Genomic DNA, 19,978 nt, shown 5'->3' with positions numbered 1-19,978 from the left:
TTATACAGAAGCGCACGGCGCAGGTGCAGGATTTAGACTGAGATGCAGGCAAATCGGACGTCAATCAAGAGGAGCAGGGCGGGCTAGAAGAATGACATGGGCGGCGAAAACGGTCAGTAGATGGAGCCTCTAGGTGCTGAATCGACCCCCACATAGCACCTAGAGGCTCATTAGCATATGGATTAAAAGTACGTTTTTTAGGTGAACGGCTGCAGACAGAAGTGAACAAAGAAGACTGTTATGTACTGCTGACACTAGCACATCGCTAGTGTCAGTCAGCTACATATGGCAAAATCTAACCGGAGAACCCTTTAAGGTGGATGTACTGTTTGGAGAAACATAATCTACATTTGTGGGTCATCTGGGTGTTTGGAGGTCTTAGAGAGCAGGGTGCTTATTGGAATTGTTGAAAGGATGTCAGAAGTAATTTAAGGTCTTCAACTATAATGAGGAGAGATTACCAGTTGGGTTTCCCCTTCCTCTGTTAACTCTGTAGGCCATAATTTTACATATAATAGTTGGATTTTCTACACTAGACTATCCCTTCAAGCATTTTATTTTTTTATAACAGTTTAATCTTAGATGCATGATTAGGTACCAACCAAGGAGAGGATATGACATGTCATGAAATTATGGCCTTGTAAAACGGAGTCAGAACGATGAAGTTTCATCCTTTACTAGAGCAAATGTAGGTGTTTATTGATAGTGTAAGAAACAAACGTCGTTTGATTTGTCAGGTAACATAAGCAAATGGTGAACTGCAGTTCCCTCACCCCATGAGAATAAAAGCTGCTAGAGAACCCGGTTAAAGGACGTATGCATGTGTCCCGTGACCTGTATCTGGGTCACTATAGTCGTACAAGATCTGAGAATGAGATAGTATGATTAGTACATTCTTATAGGTCAGATTAGGTCTTTTATTGTGGCATGTTGCTTTTGTGGCTTATTTCAGTATCCTTATTATACATGGCAATGAAATGCAAACAAGATCCTCCACGGTACAGAAATGAACATCTATACACAATAACCTAGATTTATCTAATGAATCTTTTAACATTATATTATAGGCTCGACTCCCAGATGAAGTGGATGGCACCTGAAAGTATTTTTCATTGTGTGCTATACATTTGAAAGTGACGTATGGTTTATGGGATCCTACTTTGGGAGATCTTTTCTCTGGGATACGTTGCCTCTCATTATTTCAAAATTTGTACTTATCACCCATTAAGCAGATGAAAAATTCCACAAAGACTGACGCTTTTCTACTCTGTTGCCCCATGCCATCCCATGTAGAAGTACACTCAGCTCTAAGTCAACCAGTCCTGCTGAAATCAGTGGTTTACTCAACTTTACTCTTTTATGGTTTGGCGCCCCTTTATTCCTGTGCCCTGGAGCTGAGGCATTTTTTAAAGCACACTCATCAAATCACTGGTCCATATTAATGTCCAAGTCATACCAAGGCAAAGTAAGATGCTTGGGATGATTATTTGGATCCAAATCCCAAGAGAAGGACTAACTACCCCAAGCACAGGATAGGAGATACTAGCAAAGTAGTTATAGGCAATGGGTGTATACGTATTACAGATGATGTCAGCTTAGTATCAATAACCTCAGTAGGCAAACCCAATAACCTGTGGCTAGTTAAAAAGAATTCACCTGTCCATGGTTCCCACGTTGCTGCTTGGTTCCCAGCCACCTCTGGGTCCAGGAAATGATGTGGTCTGTGACCACTGTGGGCAATCACTGCCTCAGAGATTACATATGGAACAACCCGCAATGGTCAAGGGACCACTCCACTTATGGTCTGCTGGTGACAGAAAGTCCCTGAAGGAAACGGCAGGACCACAGACATTTAAGTTCTTTTTTTCTTTATTTGGACAGGTTACAACTAGGGATCAGCGAATCGACTTCGGATGAAACATCCTAAGTCGATTCACATAAAAGTTTGTTTCAATACTGTACGGAGCGAGTTTTACAGTATAAATCAATTTCTGAAGTTATTATGCGAAGTCTCGCGAGACGTCGCAATGTAATAACCTTGGCTCGTCGGAGCCAATAGCGCTCGCTCCGTACAGTATTGAAACAAAGTTTTATGCGAATCGATTTCGGATGTTTCACCCGAAGTCGATTTGCTCATCCCTAGTTACAACCATTGAGGTCATGCTCTGAGGTCAGCAATCTATTTAATGATGTCTTACAGGAATAAAGTGGTGAACAGTGATGTGCATATAAGTGGCTCTTGTTAAAGGAAGTCCTAATTTAACAAAAATCATGATTACTGTCAGCCCTGCCCTCCCCAAACTAATAGTTTCTTCTGCTTCTGTAATTCTTATCCTGTTTTAACATGGCTTTGTTTGATTAATGAACAGGAAGCAGCCCATACCCTCATATGCCGGTGGACTCCAAGTTCTACAAAATGATAAAGGATGGTTACCGCATGCTGAGCCCAGATTGTGCACCAGCCGAGCTGTGAGTAAACACACGTTTGGTTCCTATTTTTTTTTTTCTATTGACATTTTGAAAATCTTTTAATTTTACAGACAAAAAAGAATAATATTTTATTAGATTATTTTAATTTGTAGCATAAAAATCTAATTAGATTTACTACATTTAGTAGTCTAGTGGAGCCATGGGAGCACATGACTCTCCGAATTCCTTCCTATGGCTCCTTACTTGTTAGCAACTGAAGAAATCCAAAAATAATATTTGGTAGGATCGCTTCTTCAATTAATATTCATCAATATTTTTCACTTTCAGCTATGAGATAATGAAGAGCTGTTGGAACAGCGACCCAGTGAAGCGACCTACCTTTAAGCAGATTGTACAGATGGTGGAACAGCAGCTTTCAGACAGCAAGGGGCATGTAAGTATATTTTTTCTTTTTGCTGGAGTCTAAAGTTTTAAGCTATAATGGGCCTTCTGCTGCTTTTAATTATATAATAGATCACGAAGACTGATAGGTTGTGATAGCTGCAATGTGGACACTGAATGTTTGGTGTTCAGGCTCTTCTCTAATAGGTCTTACAGATGTAGCCTCCTTTGGCTCATCAGGGCTGTGTGCATGGAATATGTCCTGTACACATCCCTCCATGTTCTGTCATGTGATTCCTCTGTATGACGCAAATATTGTCCACTAAAGGCAATATTTATAGGGAAGATTTGCTCTGTAATATTGCATGTGATGGAGCATGCATGTCTCCATGAACTGAAATGTGAAACATCCCAATATGATAAAATAACCTTAGGCATCTTGTATATCACCTTCTTAGACACCTTGCTCAGGCCTGGCAATTATTTTTGGCTAGAAACGCTATGGATGTGCTGTACTCATTGCCTAATATTTATAATACTAATATTGTTCTCATTTTTGTCACAAAAACAGAAGATTTCAAACGGCTCTCCTGTGTGTCTGAACCACGCCCCTGAGGATCATTCCGTGAGGATCAATTCAGTGGGGAGCAGCACATCATCTACTCAGCCCTTACTGGCCAACAGGGAACGCTGAAGATCCCTTCATGTCGCTTCTCGCTGCTTGTGGATCTTATCTTCACACACATTTCCAAATGTTACAACATTGTCGCAATCCTACTGAGCTGCTGAATTTCAAGACAGAACGTTCGCTGGCATTGCTGATACATGTGATAACAGAAGAAATAGACTTTAGGTATATTCAAACATATTGTCACACGTTGTTTCCTTGTGAAAATCATATGGAAACAACCAACTGCATGAAAGCTCGACCTGTGTGTCAGTGACCGGTGGTGGATTATGGATAAAGACTTGAGATCCTGGATTTAAAGCTTCTGAGATCACTGATCCAGGAATTTTCGAAGAGACTTAAAGGCATTGTTAATTGACTTGTAGCATTAAAAAAACTCAGTGCAACAGCTGAATCCTGCTGAACCGCTTCTGCTGTGTGACCAGACACGCGTACGTCTCCAGTGTCTTGCTACTGATTCATTTCTCCTATACAGTATATTTCATGCAGATATTTATTGACCATTCTCATGCACTTATTCATATTGATAGATACAGCAAATATTGTTATTCGAGTTAAATTATTTGGATATATAACTTTCATCTTTAGTACCAGAGGGATGCCTTGCTTTGTATAGAATAGGTCAAAGCACAAATTACTGATCGGTGGATTGCTGAACTACAACTACCATAATCCTTGGACAATTCATGACAGTTGTATATCCGGTCAGATGAATATTATAGCCCTGTCTTACTGAGATCCCTTTCTTCTAATGCATTTTGGTTCTATACAAAAAGGTGGGCTGAGGCATTACCCTGTATTTGCACTGCATTTGTCTATTTTTTGCACCTTTTAAAATGTCAAATATTTTCCAAAAAAAAAAAAAAGAATGCTTTGACCTCTGGCCATTCAGGGATGGTAGAAATTCCTCTGTATGATCGCAGACAAATCACTTAGAATATGCCTGTTAACCAAACCATTAATGCGAAAGGTACTTTTTGGGGGCACTTAGTCAAACACTTTTATTTTAATGGTTTAAGATGTTATATTTTTGTACATTTTTACGGCAACTGTTACTTTCAATGTGACTGGATGTTAACATTTCGTTCTTATGTTTTATTTTGTGTTATTTTTTTCTGTAAATATGGAAAATGTAGCAATTTTTTGCATTTACCCCTTCCCTTTACTCAAAATATTTTTGTATGTATGTACATAGGTGTAATTAGTGTTGCAAGTTTCAAGACATTTGGGGTATGTTGCCTGATTGTTATAAAGAGTTGTTAATAAACTGTTTCGTCATGTTACAAGTTTTCCTTATTGCATGAAAACACGGAGACCAAAAAACACTCCTCTCTATTTCCCATGCTAGATGTAGGCTAGCTTCACAGCTTAGCCTATATGCGTAGTTGGTGCTGTCTTTGTGTTGACAAGCCTTTATTCCCACATGGCTGAAGGCAAAGAACAGTACTGAATGCTACTGTCAAATTCCTCTAGGAAACGTTCTTCAATACAACCTACCTTAAAATTGGGGCATCTGTTTGTTGCAATTGTACTCACTATCTGATAGGCTATGTCAGGAGCTGCCGCTACCTACAACAACACCTGAAGAAAAGGACTCACCGCTGGCAGACAAGACCACCTCGTCTGTTTCAGCTGGACCCCCTTAATGCCATCACTAAATGCATTAGGAGATGTAAAGGGACTATCCAGGTATTTGATATCGATGACCTATCCACAGGATACGTAATCAATATCAGATTGGCAGGGATCAGACTCCCGGCTCCCCTCACCATATCAGGCTGTTTGAAGGGGCTGCTGTGCTCACTAGAGCTCCGGTGGTCCCTTCATAACTTACCAAGCACTGCGCAGCGCAGTACATTGTATAGCGGCTGTGCTTGGTATTGTAGCTTAGCCCCTTTCACTTGAATGGGACTGACCTGTACCTTAGCCACGTGACCGATGTACAATGATGTTACTGGCCTATGAAAAGACCTAATCTCTCATGGAGCACTGCAGCTTCTTTGAACAGCTGATCGGTGGGGGTGTTGGGAGTCAGCCCCCTGCCGATCTGATATTGATGATTTATCCTTAGGAAAGGTCATCAATATCAAATTCCTAGATAACCCCTTTAAGACCCCCACACACATATATATTTTTAGTTCTCCTAGGTCCTTGGAGATAATCTGGCTTTCTCCTCTCTCCCCATTGAATACCCATACACGTTCGGCCGAACGCCATAGATGGGACTTGAACCATCCATGTATTACAGGACCAGTTCATTCATCCATGCGGCAGGGTTCCCCAGTAAAATCATCCATTTTGCCAGGGTTTGCTAAGAGCCAGACGAGCATCAATAGGCTAATTGCCATGGTGTCATTAAACTGTAAGGCCCCTTTCACACGGGCGAGATTTCCGCACGGGTGCATGCGTGAGTTGAACGCATTGCACCCGCACTGAATCCGGACCCATTCATTTCTATGGGGCTGTGCACATGAGCAGTGATTTTCACCCATCACTTGTGCGTTGCGTGAAAATCGCAGCATGCTCCTCTTTGTGCGTTTTTCAGGTTCCTTAGAAGTGAATGGGGCTGCGTGAAAATCGCAAGCATCCGCAAGCAAGTGCGGATGCGGTGCGATTTTCACGCACGGTTGCTAGGTGATGATCGGGATGGAGACCCGATCATTATTATTTTCCCTTATAACATGGTTATAAGGGAAAATAAGAGCATTCTGAATACAGAATGCATAGTAAAATAGGGCTGGAGGGGTTAAAAAAATAATAATAATAATTTAACTCACCTTAATCCACTTGTTCGCGCAACCGGCATCTCTTCTGTCTTGTTCTGTTAGGAATAGGACCTTTGATGACGGCACCTACGTTCATCACATGGTCCGTCACATGGTGATGGATCATGTGACTGACCATGTGATGAGCGTAGTGATGTCATCAAAGGTCGTTTCCTCACAGAACAAGACAGAAGAGATGCTGGCTGCGCGAACAAGTGGATTAAGGTGAGTTAAATTTTTTTTTATTTTTTTTTAACCCCTCCAGACCTTTTTACTATGCATTCTGTATTCAGAATGCTATTATTTTCCCTTATAACCATGTTATAAGGTACAATAATACAATCTACACAACCTTGAACCCAAACCTGAACTTCTGTGAAGAAGTTCGGGTCTGGGTACCACAGTCGCACGTGCAAAACACATTGCACACGCGCGATAAAAACTGAACAACGGAACACAATCGCAGTCAAAACTGACTGAAATTGCGTACCTACTCGCGCGGGTTTGCTGCAATGCACCGTGACTCATCCGGACCTAATCCGCACACGCTCGTCTGCAAGCGGCCTAAGGGGTTGTCTCTGATGGGGCAACCCCTTTAAACTTGTTGATAGTATAGTATAATGGATAAAAGTATAATCATGGCTCCAATAAGTGGTTGTCTTTGAAAGAGTCTCAAAGTGTTGGAAAAGAACAGAAACCAATATTTTAATAAAGTGTGTATTTTTTTTAGGACTGCCGCTGTGGGTTCAATCTAGGTACTCTTAAAGGTCTTTACAGCATTTGGTAAAAAGAGATCACACAATAACAATTTATAAAAATGTGTCAAATCTGAAGAACATGTGTATTCTGCTTTCAGCATTTACTGGGGAATGGCATCATCATAAAATAACCTATGTTATTTAAAAATATTTTTAAAGAATTTTGGCGATTATTTTTTTCTATGTCAATATATAAAAAAAAATAAAGCCTAAAATCCATCAGTTTTCACATTAAGCCTAATAATAGGAGCTTCTTCCTGATCTGTACAGATCACTTTTCAGCCATCATCTCATTATCATCACAGGCAGGATTACAATGACAGATATCACCTATGTATAGATAGCACATTATCCACCATTCATAGTAGTAGCTTATCTACTCCCTCCTGACTTCTGCACAGGTCACACAGCATGCCTGGAAAACTCTCCCACAGAAGTCAATGAGGTCACTCCCTGTCCATTATGCCTACGGCCCATGGTGGCTGCTGTAAAGCATATCTCCAAATGCTGTTAACAACAGCCCAGGCAAAATGGCATCCCCTATAATCATGTTCAGGAATAGAATAAAAATTCTACGATCAGTAAATAAAAACGGATTCGAAAAAAAGTGTCGCTATGTTGTTCATTGGCAAAAAAAATCACTGTGATTTCTAATTGATTCTCTCTTGTGGCATCATGGCTTTCTGATCTATTGATCAGCATCTGTGATCTGTCCACAGTTTGTCTGTAGTATTACAGATCAGCCCCATTCGCCTCAGTGGAGCTGAGCTGCAACACCAGACACAAACCAAGACATGTGGTGCAGTTTTTGGAATAGAGCAGCCATGTTTTTCTAGTCCTGGACAATCCCTTTAAGGCCCCATTCACACGTCCGCAATTTCGTTCCGCATTTTGCGGAACAGAATTGCGGACCCATTCATTTCATCGCCGCACTTCCGGGTCCGCAGTTCCGTTCCCGAAAAAAATAGAACATGTCCTATGCGGACAGAATAGGCATATTCTATTAGTGCCGGCGATGTGCGGTCCGCAAAATGCGAAACACACATTGCTGTGTCCGTGTTTTGCAGATCCGCAAAACACGCTACGGACGTGTGAATGGAGCCTTACTGGCAGAGGCAATTATACCACTACTCATAAAAAGTTAGGGGTATTTGGCTTTCGGGTAAAATTTATGGAAAACGTAAAAAGCTCACGCTACAGTGATATTATATCATGAAAGTAGGGCATTTAAGTAGAAGCAGCAATGGTGATTTCCTCATCTCAAACAATTTATTGAAACAAAAGTCAACATCAGTGGTGGGTATAACCCCAGAAAAATGTCAATGTCTCAATAACTTATCATGTGGTCTTGAGCATCAATTACAGCTGGACAACGACGTCTCATGCTGTTCACAAGTCGACTTATTGCTGCTGAGGTATGGCATCCCACTCTTCTTGAAGGGCGGCCCTCAAGTCATTGAGGTTTTGGGGTACAGAGTTATGAGCCTCTACACGGCGACTCAGCTGATCCCATAGCTTTTCAATGGGATTCAGGTCTGGAGAAAGTGTAGGCCACTCCATTTGAGGTACCCCCGTCTCCAGCAGCCGTTCCCTAATGATGCAACCTCGATGAGCTGCTGCATTGTCATCCATGAAGATGAAATTAGGCCTGTGTTTTTCATGCAGAGGCTCAATGACTGTATTCATGATGTAGTATGGGCTTGTCACTGTACCATTCACAAAGTGTAGGACTGTTCTGTACTGGCTAGACACACCTATAACACCACCAGCACCAAAGGCTTGTCTAGTGACAACAGTGGCTGATGCAGAGCGCTCTCCTTGACATCTTCAACATCATTTCTGCTCAGCGTGAATCGACTTTCATAAGTGAACAGCACTGAGGTCCACTGGTTCCTCGTCCAGCGTAGTTGCGCCATGGCCCATGCAAGACGATGACTCCTGTGGTCGGGTACCCTTGAAGGTGTCTAGTTCGCAGACCACGCTGATGTAAATGGTTTTGAATGGTCTGACATGACACTTGAGTGCCTCTTACCTCCATTAAATGTTCCTGGAGTTGTGTGGCATTCATCATCCGGTTCCGCAGGGCATTGTTAACAATAAAGCGACATCAGTGTGGGATGTGACCAAAGGACGTCCACTTCTATGCCTTTCTGTGACTCTTCCAGTCTCTATGTATTTCTGCTGACAACACTCTGTGACACTCTAAGCTCAGTGGCCACTTCCGTCTGAGAACATCCTGCTTGAAGCCTTGCAATGGCGAGGTACTGTGGATCAATTGTTAGGTGTTGTCTTGGTCTCATGATGTCAAAATGTGAACAGCTGATGAGGAGGACTGTTTAAATACCAATTCTAATTGAACAAGGAAATTTATTGGGCGATTCATGGATCAAACACCTGTTGTGAATTTGGCCGTTAAGCTCAAGTTGTGCAAAAAGTACAGAAAAAATTGAACAGCTGCACATGTGCATTCAAAAGTTTAGATAAAGTCACATTAAAGGGAACCTGTCACCTGGATTTTGGGTATAGAGCTGAGGACATGGGTTGCTAGATGGCCGCTAGCACATCCGCAATACCCAGTCCCCATAGCTCTGTGTGCTTTTATTGTGTAAAAAAACGATTTGATACATATGCAAATTACCCTGAGATGAGTCCTGTCCCTGACTCATCTCACATACAAGACTCATCTCAGGTTAATTTGCATATGTATCAAATCGTTTTTTTTTACACAATAAAAGCACACAGAGCTATGGGGACTGGGTATTGCGGATGTGCTAGCGGCCATCTAGCAACCCATGTCCTCAGCTCTATACACAAAATCCCAGTGACAGCTTCCCTTTAAGTTCACATGAAATTTTACCCACAAGCCAAATACCTTATCTGTTTGTGAGTAGTGTATGTGACACATTCCCTTTGTCAGAAATATTTACAACCTTTCAAAGCAATTCAGTTTGGACATTTATCTTGTCCAGAGCAAGGCCTCATGCACACGAATGTATTTTCTTTCCGTGTTTTTTGCGGATAGGATGCAGACCCATTCATGCTATCCTCATCCGTATGTCCGTTACTTAGGCCCCGCAAAAATAGAACATGTCCTATTCTTGTCCGTTTTAGGCACTGTTAAAATGGATCCGCAAAAAAAAAACTGATGGCATACAGATGGCTTCCGTTTTTTTTTTGCGGATTGGCAATTTGCGGACCGCAGAACACATACACTCGTGTGCATGTAGCCTAATTCAGGTTTCTTTGCAAACATCTTGAAAGCTAAAAAAAATGTCATTAACGTTTTCCTGACCTGAAATAATATTGAGAAATTGTAAGTTCAAAGATTCAAACCTTTTTCAAGTATCTCAAGATACAATTTTTTCTTTAAAGCATGTTTCTAAGGCCTCTTTCACACGACCGTATGGCTTTTTCATTATTTTGCGGTCCGTTTTTCACGGATCCGTTGTTTCATTTTTTGTTTCTGTTCTGTTTTTCCGTTACGTTTTTTCCGTATGGCATATACAGTAATTACATAGAAAAAAATTGGGCTGGGCATAACATTTTCAATAGATGGTTCCACAAAAACGGAACAGATATGGAAGACATACGGATGCATTTTCGTATGTGTTCAGTTTTTTTTGCAGACCCATTGACTTGAATGGAGCCACGGAACGTTATTTGCGGGCAATAATAGGACATGTTCTATCTGTCAACGGAACGGAAAAACTGAAATATGGAAACGGGATGCATACGGAGTACATTCCGTTTTTTTTTGAAGAACCATTGAAATCAATGGTTCCGTATAACGCAAAAACGCCAAAAAAGGCCCATAAACGGAAAAAAAATGGTCATGTGAAAGAGGAACTGAAATACGGAAACGGAATGGCCTCTTTCACATGACCATTTTTTTTCCGTTTATGGGCCTTTTTTGGCGTTTTTGCGTTATACGGAACCATTGATTTCAATGGTTCTTCAAAAAAAACGGAATGTACTCCGTATGCATCCCGTTTCCGTATTTCAGTTTTTCCGTTCCGTTGACAGATAGAACATGTCCTATTATTGCCCGCAAATAACGTTCCGTGGCTCCATTCAAGTCAATGGGTCCGCAAAAAAAAAACTGAACACATACGGAAATGCATCCGTATGTCTTCCATATCTGTTCCGTTTTTGCGGAACCATCTATTGAAAATGTTATGCCCAGCCCAATTTTTTCTATGTAATTACTGTATATGCCATACGGAAAAACAAGCAATGGTGTATTTCACATTGCTAGCTAGAAGAGTCCATGTAAGCTGTCAACTAGACATTCCTACCTGAGTGTCGGCGTGCCCTCTCCTTGTACATTACGCCAAGGTGGAGCAGAAGGCACGGGGGCTGTATTATGGCTCTGTTTAGTATGGGGCTGTAATATGTAATAAGGCACCCATAGAGGTGCATGGGGCCCTACTGTACCTCCAAACGCCTCTGATATCATACAGTAGATATGTCCGGTTCTATATGAATTGGAGAAACAAAAATCGTACACCGTGGTGCTAATATTGTCAGACTGCAGGTAACACCAATGCATCATACAGTATTATATATTTCCAGGAGGAATAATAGAGGAATAGATGAACATCTAGAGGAGAAAATGTTCCAGCTAGTTATTTGATGGCAAACAAATATATTTACTAAAGCAGGCCTGTCCAGAGTAATGATTGGTCTTTAACCACCTCAGCCCCCATAGCTTAAACACCCTTAATGACCAGGCGACTTTTTACACTTCTGACCTACACTACTTTCACCGTTTATTGCTCGGTCATGCAACTTACGACCCAAATGAATTTTACCTCCTTTTCTTCTCACTAATAGAGCTTTCATTTGGTGGTATTTCATTGCTGCTGACATTTTTTGTTATTAATCGAAATTTAACGATTTTTTTGCAAAAAAATGACATTTTTCACTTTCAGTTGTAAAATTTTGCAAAAAAAACGACACCCATATATAAATTTTGCTCTAAATTTATTGTTCTACATGTCTTTGATAAAAAAAAAATGTTTGGGTAAAAAAAAATGGTTTGGGTAAAAGTTATAGCGTTTACAAACTATGGTACAAAAATGTGAATTTCCGCTTTTTGAAGCAGCTCTGACTTTCTGAGCACCTGTCATGTTTCCTGAAGTTCTACAATGCCCAGACAGTACAAACACCCCACAAATGACCCCATTTCGGAAAGTAGACACCCTAAGGTATTCGCTGATGGGCATAGTGAGTTCATAGAACTTTTTATTTTTTGTCACAAGTCAGCGGAAAATGATGATTTTTTTTTTTCCTTACAAAGTCTCATATTCCACTAACTTGTGACAAAAAATAAAAACTTCCATGAACTCATTATGCCCATCATTGAATACCTTGGGGTGTCTTCTTTCCAAAATGGGGTCACTTGTGGGGTAGTTATACTGCCCTGGCATTCTAGAGGCCCTAATGTGTGGTAAGTTGTTTGAAATCAAAATCTGTATAAATTGGCCGGTGAAATCCGAAAGGTGCTCTTTAGAATATGGGCCCCTTTGCCCACCTAGGCTGCAAAAAAGTGTCACACATGTGGTATCTCCGTACTCAGGAGAAGTTGGGGAATGTGTTTTGGGGTGTCATTTTACATATACCCATGCTGGGTGAGAGAAAAATCTCTGCAAAAGACAACTTTGTATAAAAAAAATGGGAAAAGTTGTCTTTTGCCAAGATATTTCTCTCACCCAGCATGGGTATATGTAAAATGACACCCCAAAACACATTGCCCAACTTCTCCTGAGTACGGGGATACCAGATGTGTGACACTTTTTTGCAGCCTAGGTGGGCAAAGGGGCCCACATTCCAAAGAGCACCTTTCGGATTTCACAGGCCATTTTTTACAGATTTTGATTTCAAACTACTTACCACACATTAGGGCCCCTAGAATGCCAGGGCAGTATAACTACCCCACAAGTGACCCCATTTTAGAAAGAAGACACCCCAAGGTATTTCGTGATGGGCATAGTGAGTTCATGGAAGTTTTTATTTTTTGTCACAAGTTAGTGGAATATGAGACTTTGTAAGGAAAAAAAAAAAAAATCATCATTTTCCGCTAACTTGTGACAAGAAATATAAAATTCTAGGAACTCGCCATGCCCCTCACGGAATACCTTGGGGTGTCTTCTTTCCAAAATGGGGTCACTTGTGGGGTAGTTATACTACCCTGGCATTTTCCAGGGGCCCTAATGTGTGGTAAGTAGGTAAATGACCTGTGAAATCCTAAAGATGCTCTTTGGAATGTGGGCCCCTTTGCCCACCTATGCTGCAAAAAAGTGTCACACATGTGGTATCTCCGTACTCAGGAGAAGTTGGGGAATGTGTTTTGGGGTGTCATTTTACATATACCCATGCTGGGTGAGAGAAATATCTCGGCAAAAGACAACTTTGTATAAAGAAATAGGAAAAGTTGTCTTTTGCCAAGATATTTCTCTCACCCAGCATGGGTATATGTAAAATGACACCCCAAAACACATTGCCCAACTTCTCCTGAGTACGGGGATACCAGATGTGTGACACTTTTTTGCAGCCTAGGTGGGCAAAGGGGCCCACATTCCAAAGAGCACCTTTCGGATTTCACCGGCCATTTTTTACAGATTTTGATTTCAAACCACTTCTCACGCATTCGGCCCCTAAAATGCCAGGGCAGTATAACTACCCCACAAGTGACCCCATTTTGGAAAGAAGACACCCCAAGGTATTTCGTGATGGGCATAGTGAGTTCATGGAAGTTTTTATTTTTTGTCACAAGTTAGTGGAATATGAGACTTTGTAAGGAAAAAAAAAACATCATTTTCCGCTAACTTGTGACAAAAAATATAAAATTCTAGGAACTCGCCATGCCCCTCACGGAATACCTTGGGGTGTCTTCTTTCCAAAATGGGGTCACTTGTGGGGTAGTTATACTGCCCTGGCATTTTCCAGGGGCCCTAATGTGTGGTAAGTAGGTAAATGACCTGTGAAATCCTAAAGGTGCTCTTTGGAATGTGGGCCCCTTTGCCCACCTAGGCTGCAAAAAAGTGTCACACATGTGGTATCGCCGTATTCAGGAGAAGTTGGGCATTGTGTTTTGGGGTGTCTTTTTACATATACTCATGCTGGGTGAGAAAAATATCTCGGCAAAAGACAACTTTTCCCATTTTTTATACAAAGTTGGCATTTGACCATGATATTTATCTCACCCAGCATGGGTATATGTAAAATGACACCCCAAAACACATTGCCCAACTTCTCCTGAGTACGGCGATACCACATGTGTGACACTTTTTTGCAGCCTAGATGCGCAAAGGGGCCCACATTCATTTTATGAGGGCATTTTTAGACATTTGGATCCCAGACTTCTTCTCACGCTTTAGGGCCCCTAGAATGCCAGGGCAGTATAAATACCCCACATGTGACCCCATTTTGGAAAGAAGACACCCCAAGGTATTCAATGAGGGGCATGGCGAGTTCATAGAAATTTTTTTTTTTTGGCACAAGTTAGCGGAAATTGATATTTATTTATTTTTTCTCACAAAGTCTCCCTTTCCGCTAACTTGGGACAAAAATTTCAATCTTTCATGGACTCAATATGCCCCTCACGGAATACCTTGGGGTGTCTTCTTTCCGAAATGGGGTCACATGTGGGGTATTTATACTGCCCTGGCATTCTAGGGGCCCTAAAGCGTGAGAAGAAGTCTGGGATCCAAATGTCTAAAAATGTTTACGCATTTGGATTCCGTGAGGGGTATGGGGAGTTCATGTGAGATTTTATTTTTTGACACAAGTTAGTGGAATATGAGACTTTGTAAGAAAAAAAATATATAATTTCCGCTAACTTGGGCCAAAAAAAATGTCTGAATGGAGCCTTACAGGGGGGTGATCAATGACAGGGGGGTGATCAATGACAGGGGGGGTGATCAATGACAGGGGGGTGATCAATGACAGGGGGGTGATCAGGGAGTCTATATGGGGTGATCACCCCCCTGTCATTGATCACCCCCCTATAAGGCTTCATTCAGATGTCCGTATGTGTTTTGCGGATCCGATCCATGTATCAGTGGATCCGTAAAATCATACGGACATCTGAATGCAGCCTCACAGGGGGGTGATCAATGACAGGGGGGTGATCAGGGAGTCTATATGGGGTGATCACTCCCCTGTAAGGCTCCATTCAGATGTCCGTATGTGTTTTGCGGATCCGATCCATGTATCAGTGGATCCGTAAAAATCATACGGACGTCTGAATGGAGCCTGACGGGGGTGATCAATGACAGGGGGGTGATCAATGACAGGGGGGGTGATCAGGGAGTCTATATGGGGTGATCACCTCCGTCATTGATCACTCCCCTGTAAGGCTTCATTCAGACGTCCGTATGTGTTTTGCGGATCCGATCCATCTATCAGTGGATCCGTAAAATTCATACGGACCTCTGAATGGAGCCTTACAGGGGGGTGATCAATGACAGGGGGGTGAGCAATGACAGGGGGGTGACCAGGGAGTCTATATAGGGTGATCAAGGGTGAATAAGGGGTTAATAAGTGACGGGGGGGGGTGTAGTGTAGTGGTGCTTGGTGCAACATATTACTGAGCTACCTGTGTCCTCTGGTGGTCGATCCAAACAAAGGGGACCACTAGAGGACCAGGTAGCAGGTATATTAGACGCTGTTATCAAAACAGCGTCTAATATACCTGTTAGGGGTTAAAAAAATCGCATCTCCAGCCTGCCAGCGAACGATCGCCGCTGGCAGGCTGGAGATCCACTCGCTTACCTTCCGTTCCTGTGAGCGCGCGCGCCTGTGTGCGCGCGTTCACAGGAAATCTCGCGTCTCGCGAGATGACGCGTATATGCGTCTACGAGGAATGAATCAACCACCTTCCGGACGCGTCTGTGCGTTAGGCGGTCCGGAGGTGGTTAAGTCAAGATGAGCAGAACACCATTGTGTAACAAGTGACCATAGGGCCCTATATAGCAACTTGGAGTGGGGCTCCACTTCACCTTAATCATCATCAGCAGAGGGAATTTAGGATATGTGATTTTTATGTACTTTCACTCAATCTTTCACTCTCTTTTTCATCATTCATGGTAATCATTAACTTTTCTTTTCCACTGCAGCTAGGTGGGCACCCTTGGCTGCTGGACTGCCCTGGTAGTTATGTACACCCATACTCAGGACTGAGACTGGGGTGTCAATTAATTCTGCTTCTATTGTACAACAGCTTTGTTGCAGTCCTAAAATGCTGTCACGGCTATGGTCATGGTCGTGACTCTTAACCGCATGCAGTTGCCTGCGGTCTTGGTGTTGTTGTCAATCACAGGTCTATAGTATGTTGCCTCACCTGTGGTTGCCGCTGGCAACATTGTGTATGTGGCAGCAGAGCAGCCTGAGCGGTGCTAGGCAGCTTGCTGCAGTAGGCATGCGGTTGCACCTGGCAACCTCTCTTTATAGGTGTGCCTTTTATCGGTGTGCACGGAGTGTTATATGTGTTGTGTGCACTTCCCCTTTAAGTTGTTGTTTTCCCTTCCCTGGTGTTGGAAGGGTTAACTTCCTTCCTAGTGTGTGTGTGCACTGGGTGTGTCTGACTGTGGGTGTGGCTACTTGGCCCTATAAAGCCTCAGTGGAAGGCAGTAGTCAGAGGGTGCTTCAGCCATGCTTGCTGGAGACAGCCTCCTGCTTATTTACCATCTGCCAGTGAGGGCCACCCTGGTTGTCATAAACGTTATGTCTGGTGTTAGTTTATGGTTTATCTGTTATTGCAGCATATGGTTTACTGGGTTCCCGTGTGATGTCTGTTGTGTGCTGTGTCCTTTATGTTGGTTGTTGATAGCAGCACTTGCACGTGGATTCCAGGTTGTGTGTCTGTGGCAGGTAAGTGTGGAACTAGTCTCACTTACCTGTCATTGCCATATGTCTGTTTATGTTCCCCCTTTCTATGTATCTTGGCCAGTGAGACTCCTGTTCCTCCGTGTCTAGGAGGAACGGGTCGTCTTACCCTGCTCCTAGTCCAGGGCCACCCTGAGGGCGAGCAGGAATATCAGGTTCCGGAGTATGAGCCCTCCCACCATCAGGGTCGGCTCATACGGATAGGAGACAGGGTCAGAGTTAGGGATGTGTAGGAGGTGACCAGCTCCCTAATTCTCTGTCCTGGCCTTGCAGCGACTCCATCTGCTGATACCGCACGGCTGAGGGTTTTCCCCATCCTCAGCCGTGACAAATGCATAACCATACAGCATGGTCCCTGTCCTTTCCTGCAGCTTCCTGATGCTTTCAGGTATAGAAAACCTATGGAGGAGTGAAGCCCAATAATTCTTCATTCTGGCATGTACAAAAATCACTTCACACCAAGGATTTGCTAAATTTAAAATCTGGTTACTGTGGGGCTGCTCCCATTCATTTTAATGGACTGGAAAACCCCTATAACCTGGTAATGACCAAGTGCTGGTCTTTATAATCCAGAGCGCCGTACATATGCAGAGAGGGATGAAAGCTGCTGCAATCTAGCAGGAGCAGGTCACGTCGCGAGATTTCAATGACAGCTGGGGACCCCAAGGAGAATACAAAAGTAATTACCCATTCCATATTTTCTTTTCTTCTGCATGTACATAGCATTCAATGGAGATGGCTATTACCTGATCGCTGGGTTTCTTGAGGGCAGAACAGAGTTTCTAACTCACTTTGGGGGAAGACAGTACTGGGGCACTACAGGGGGGCAACACTGGGAGCACTACAGGAGAACAGCATAAGTATGGGGTCACCACAGGGGGCAGCATAAGTTTCTGGGGGCACAACAGGGGGTCACTATAAGTACTGGGGGGGATAACAGGGGTGCAAAATAAGTACTAGGGGCACTATGTAGGTGGGCATTATAACTTCACTTAGTATTTTAAGTACTGGAGGCACTACAGTAGTGTGCTATAATACTGGGGGACTACAGTGGACATTATACTTACTAGGGGCACTAACTATAGAGGCATAATAACAATTGGTGGCACAATAGAATGCATTATAACTACTGGGGGCTTTATAAGGGGGTATTATATTTACAGGTGGTTCTACAGGGCCTTATGGAAGGACCTTATTACTACTAGGGCACTTTAGGGAGCTTTATCTACTGGGGCACTGTGGGGCATTATTACTACTTGGGATTCTGTGGAGGCATTATTATTATTGAGTAAAATATAGAGGTACTTGTACCTAAAATATGGCACTACATGTAATACAAGAGCAAAATCAGGGAGCATTATCAGTGTATGGGGCACTATTACTAATAGGGGCAGTCTGGGAGGGAATTATTAATATTGGTGGGACTTTTTGGAGCAGTTTCGGGACTATCTGTATGGCCAGGGCCGGTGCAAGGTTTTTTGCCTCCCTAGGCAAGATAAAAATTGCCGCCCCCCCCCTTATCAGATGATCTGCCCATATCATGACATCACATATGTTCCACACGTTTCTCAGCATTTAAATTAAAAGAGATTTATATGTTGCAATAAAGCCCCCTATTAAGAAAGGTGGAGAATAACTACCATAACTTAAGCCATAGCTAAAGAAACAAGCCTGGGGCGAAAAACAATAAGGCCCCCCCCCCCCCCCCCCCCCATAACACTTGATGACTTCTACAGAAGAAACTATATATTGTGGGGCACAGTGTATGCTATATGTGTATAACATAAACATATTTCATATGAAAACTTACAGTTACTTGGCTTGACCCTTGGCTGGGGGGCTCGGCGGAGCTGATGTGTTTTATCCTAATGAGAAAGATTTCATAATAAGGATTTGGATAATGGGCAGAGGGATAGCAGAGCAGGGAGAGGCTGGTGCTGCTACTAGGGGGTCATACCATGGGGGAGTAATAAAGCCCACCATAATGCCCCCCTAGTAGAAATAATTCTCCTTATAATGTGACAGTGCTAAAAATACCCCCTTGTAATGCCCCCAGTTGAGCTAATGTCCCCATAGTGCCCCCATAATGTGCCAGTATAAAATACCCCTATATAGTGCCCCCAGTAAATGCCCCCATAGTGCTCCTCCCCCCTCCCTCCCCCCATAATGTACCAGTATAAAATGCCCCATATATAGTGCCCCAGTAGATGCCCTCAGTGTCCCCCATAATTTGTAAGTATAAAATACCCCTTCTCAGTGCCCCCGTAGATGACCCCATAGTACTCCTCTCCCACCTTCCCCATAGTACCCACCATAATGTGTCCCAGTATAAAATACCCCTATACAGAGCCCCCATATAAAATAGCCGTTCTTTGTGGCCTCAGTAGATGCCCCTATAGTGCCCACCAATAATGTGCCAGTAATAAGTGCCCCCAATGTGCCAGTAATAAGTGCCCCCATAGATGTCCCCCAATAATGTGCCAGTAAAATGTGCCCACATAGATGCCCCCCAATCATGTGCCAGTAATAAGAGCCCCCCCACCATGGGTCAGTAACAAGAGCCCCCCCCATATCATGTGCCAGTAGCCAGAGCCCCCCCTATATCATGTGCCAGTAGCCAGCGCCCCCCTATATCATGTGCCAGTAGCCAGAGCCCCCCCTATATCATGTGCCAGTAGCCTGAGCCCCCCCATTAACATGTGCCAGTAGCCATAGGCCCCCCCATCAACATGTGCCATTAGCCATAGGGCCCCCCCATCATGTGCCAGTAGCCATAGGGCCCCCCCTATCATGTGCCAGTAGCCATAGGGCCCCCCTATCATGTGCCAGTAGCCATAGGGCCCCCCTATCATGTGCCAGTAGCCATAGGGCCCCCCCTATCATGTCCCAGTAGCCATAGGGCCCCCCTATCATGTCCCAGTAGCCATAGGGCCCCCCTATCCCTATCATGTCCCAGTAGCCATAGGCCCCCCGATCATGTGCCAGTAGCCAGAGCCCCCCATCATGTACCAGCCCAGTAGCCACCAGTATTGACAACAACAAAAAACAACAAAAAACAAACACTTACC

The 19,978-nt window shown here is 43.2% G+C and overlaps 1 protein-coding gene across 1 annotated transcript in view; it reads left to right on the top strand.

The window, feature by feature from the left end:
• The window catches only part of KIT (KIT proto-oncogene, receptor tyrosine kinase), a 53,340-nt gene extending 49,465 nt beyond the window's left edge, over window positions 1-3,875 (top strand). Inside the window, 7 exon segments of the mRNA XM_040418855.1 lie at window positions 452-463; window positions 1,081-1,119; window positions 1,121-1,142; window positions 1,145-1,180; window positions 2,370-2,469; window positions 2,758-2,863; window positions 3,383-3,875. Coding sequence (XP_040274789.1) covers window positions 452-463; window positions 1,081-1,119; window positions 1,121-1,142; window positions 1,145-1,180; window positions 2,370-2,469; window positions 2,758-2,863; window positions 3,383-3,505 — 438 coding nt within the window. The 3' untranslated portion in view covers window positions 3,506-3,875.
• The last annotated feature ends 16,103 nt before the right edge of the window (window positions 3,876-19,978 follow it).

The sequence above is a fragment of the Bufo bufo genome, chromosome 2 (assembly GCF_905171765.1).
Source record: "Bufo bufo chromosome 2, aBufBuf1.1, whole genome shotgun sequence".
Classification (NCBI taxonomy): domain Eukaryota; kingdom Metazoa; phylum Chordata; class Amphibia; order Anura; family Bufonidae; genus Bufo; species Bufo bufo.
The sequence above is the reverse complement of the archived record's forward strand: the minus strand, read 5'-3'. Positions and strand labels throughout refer to the sequence as shown.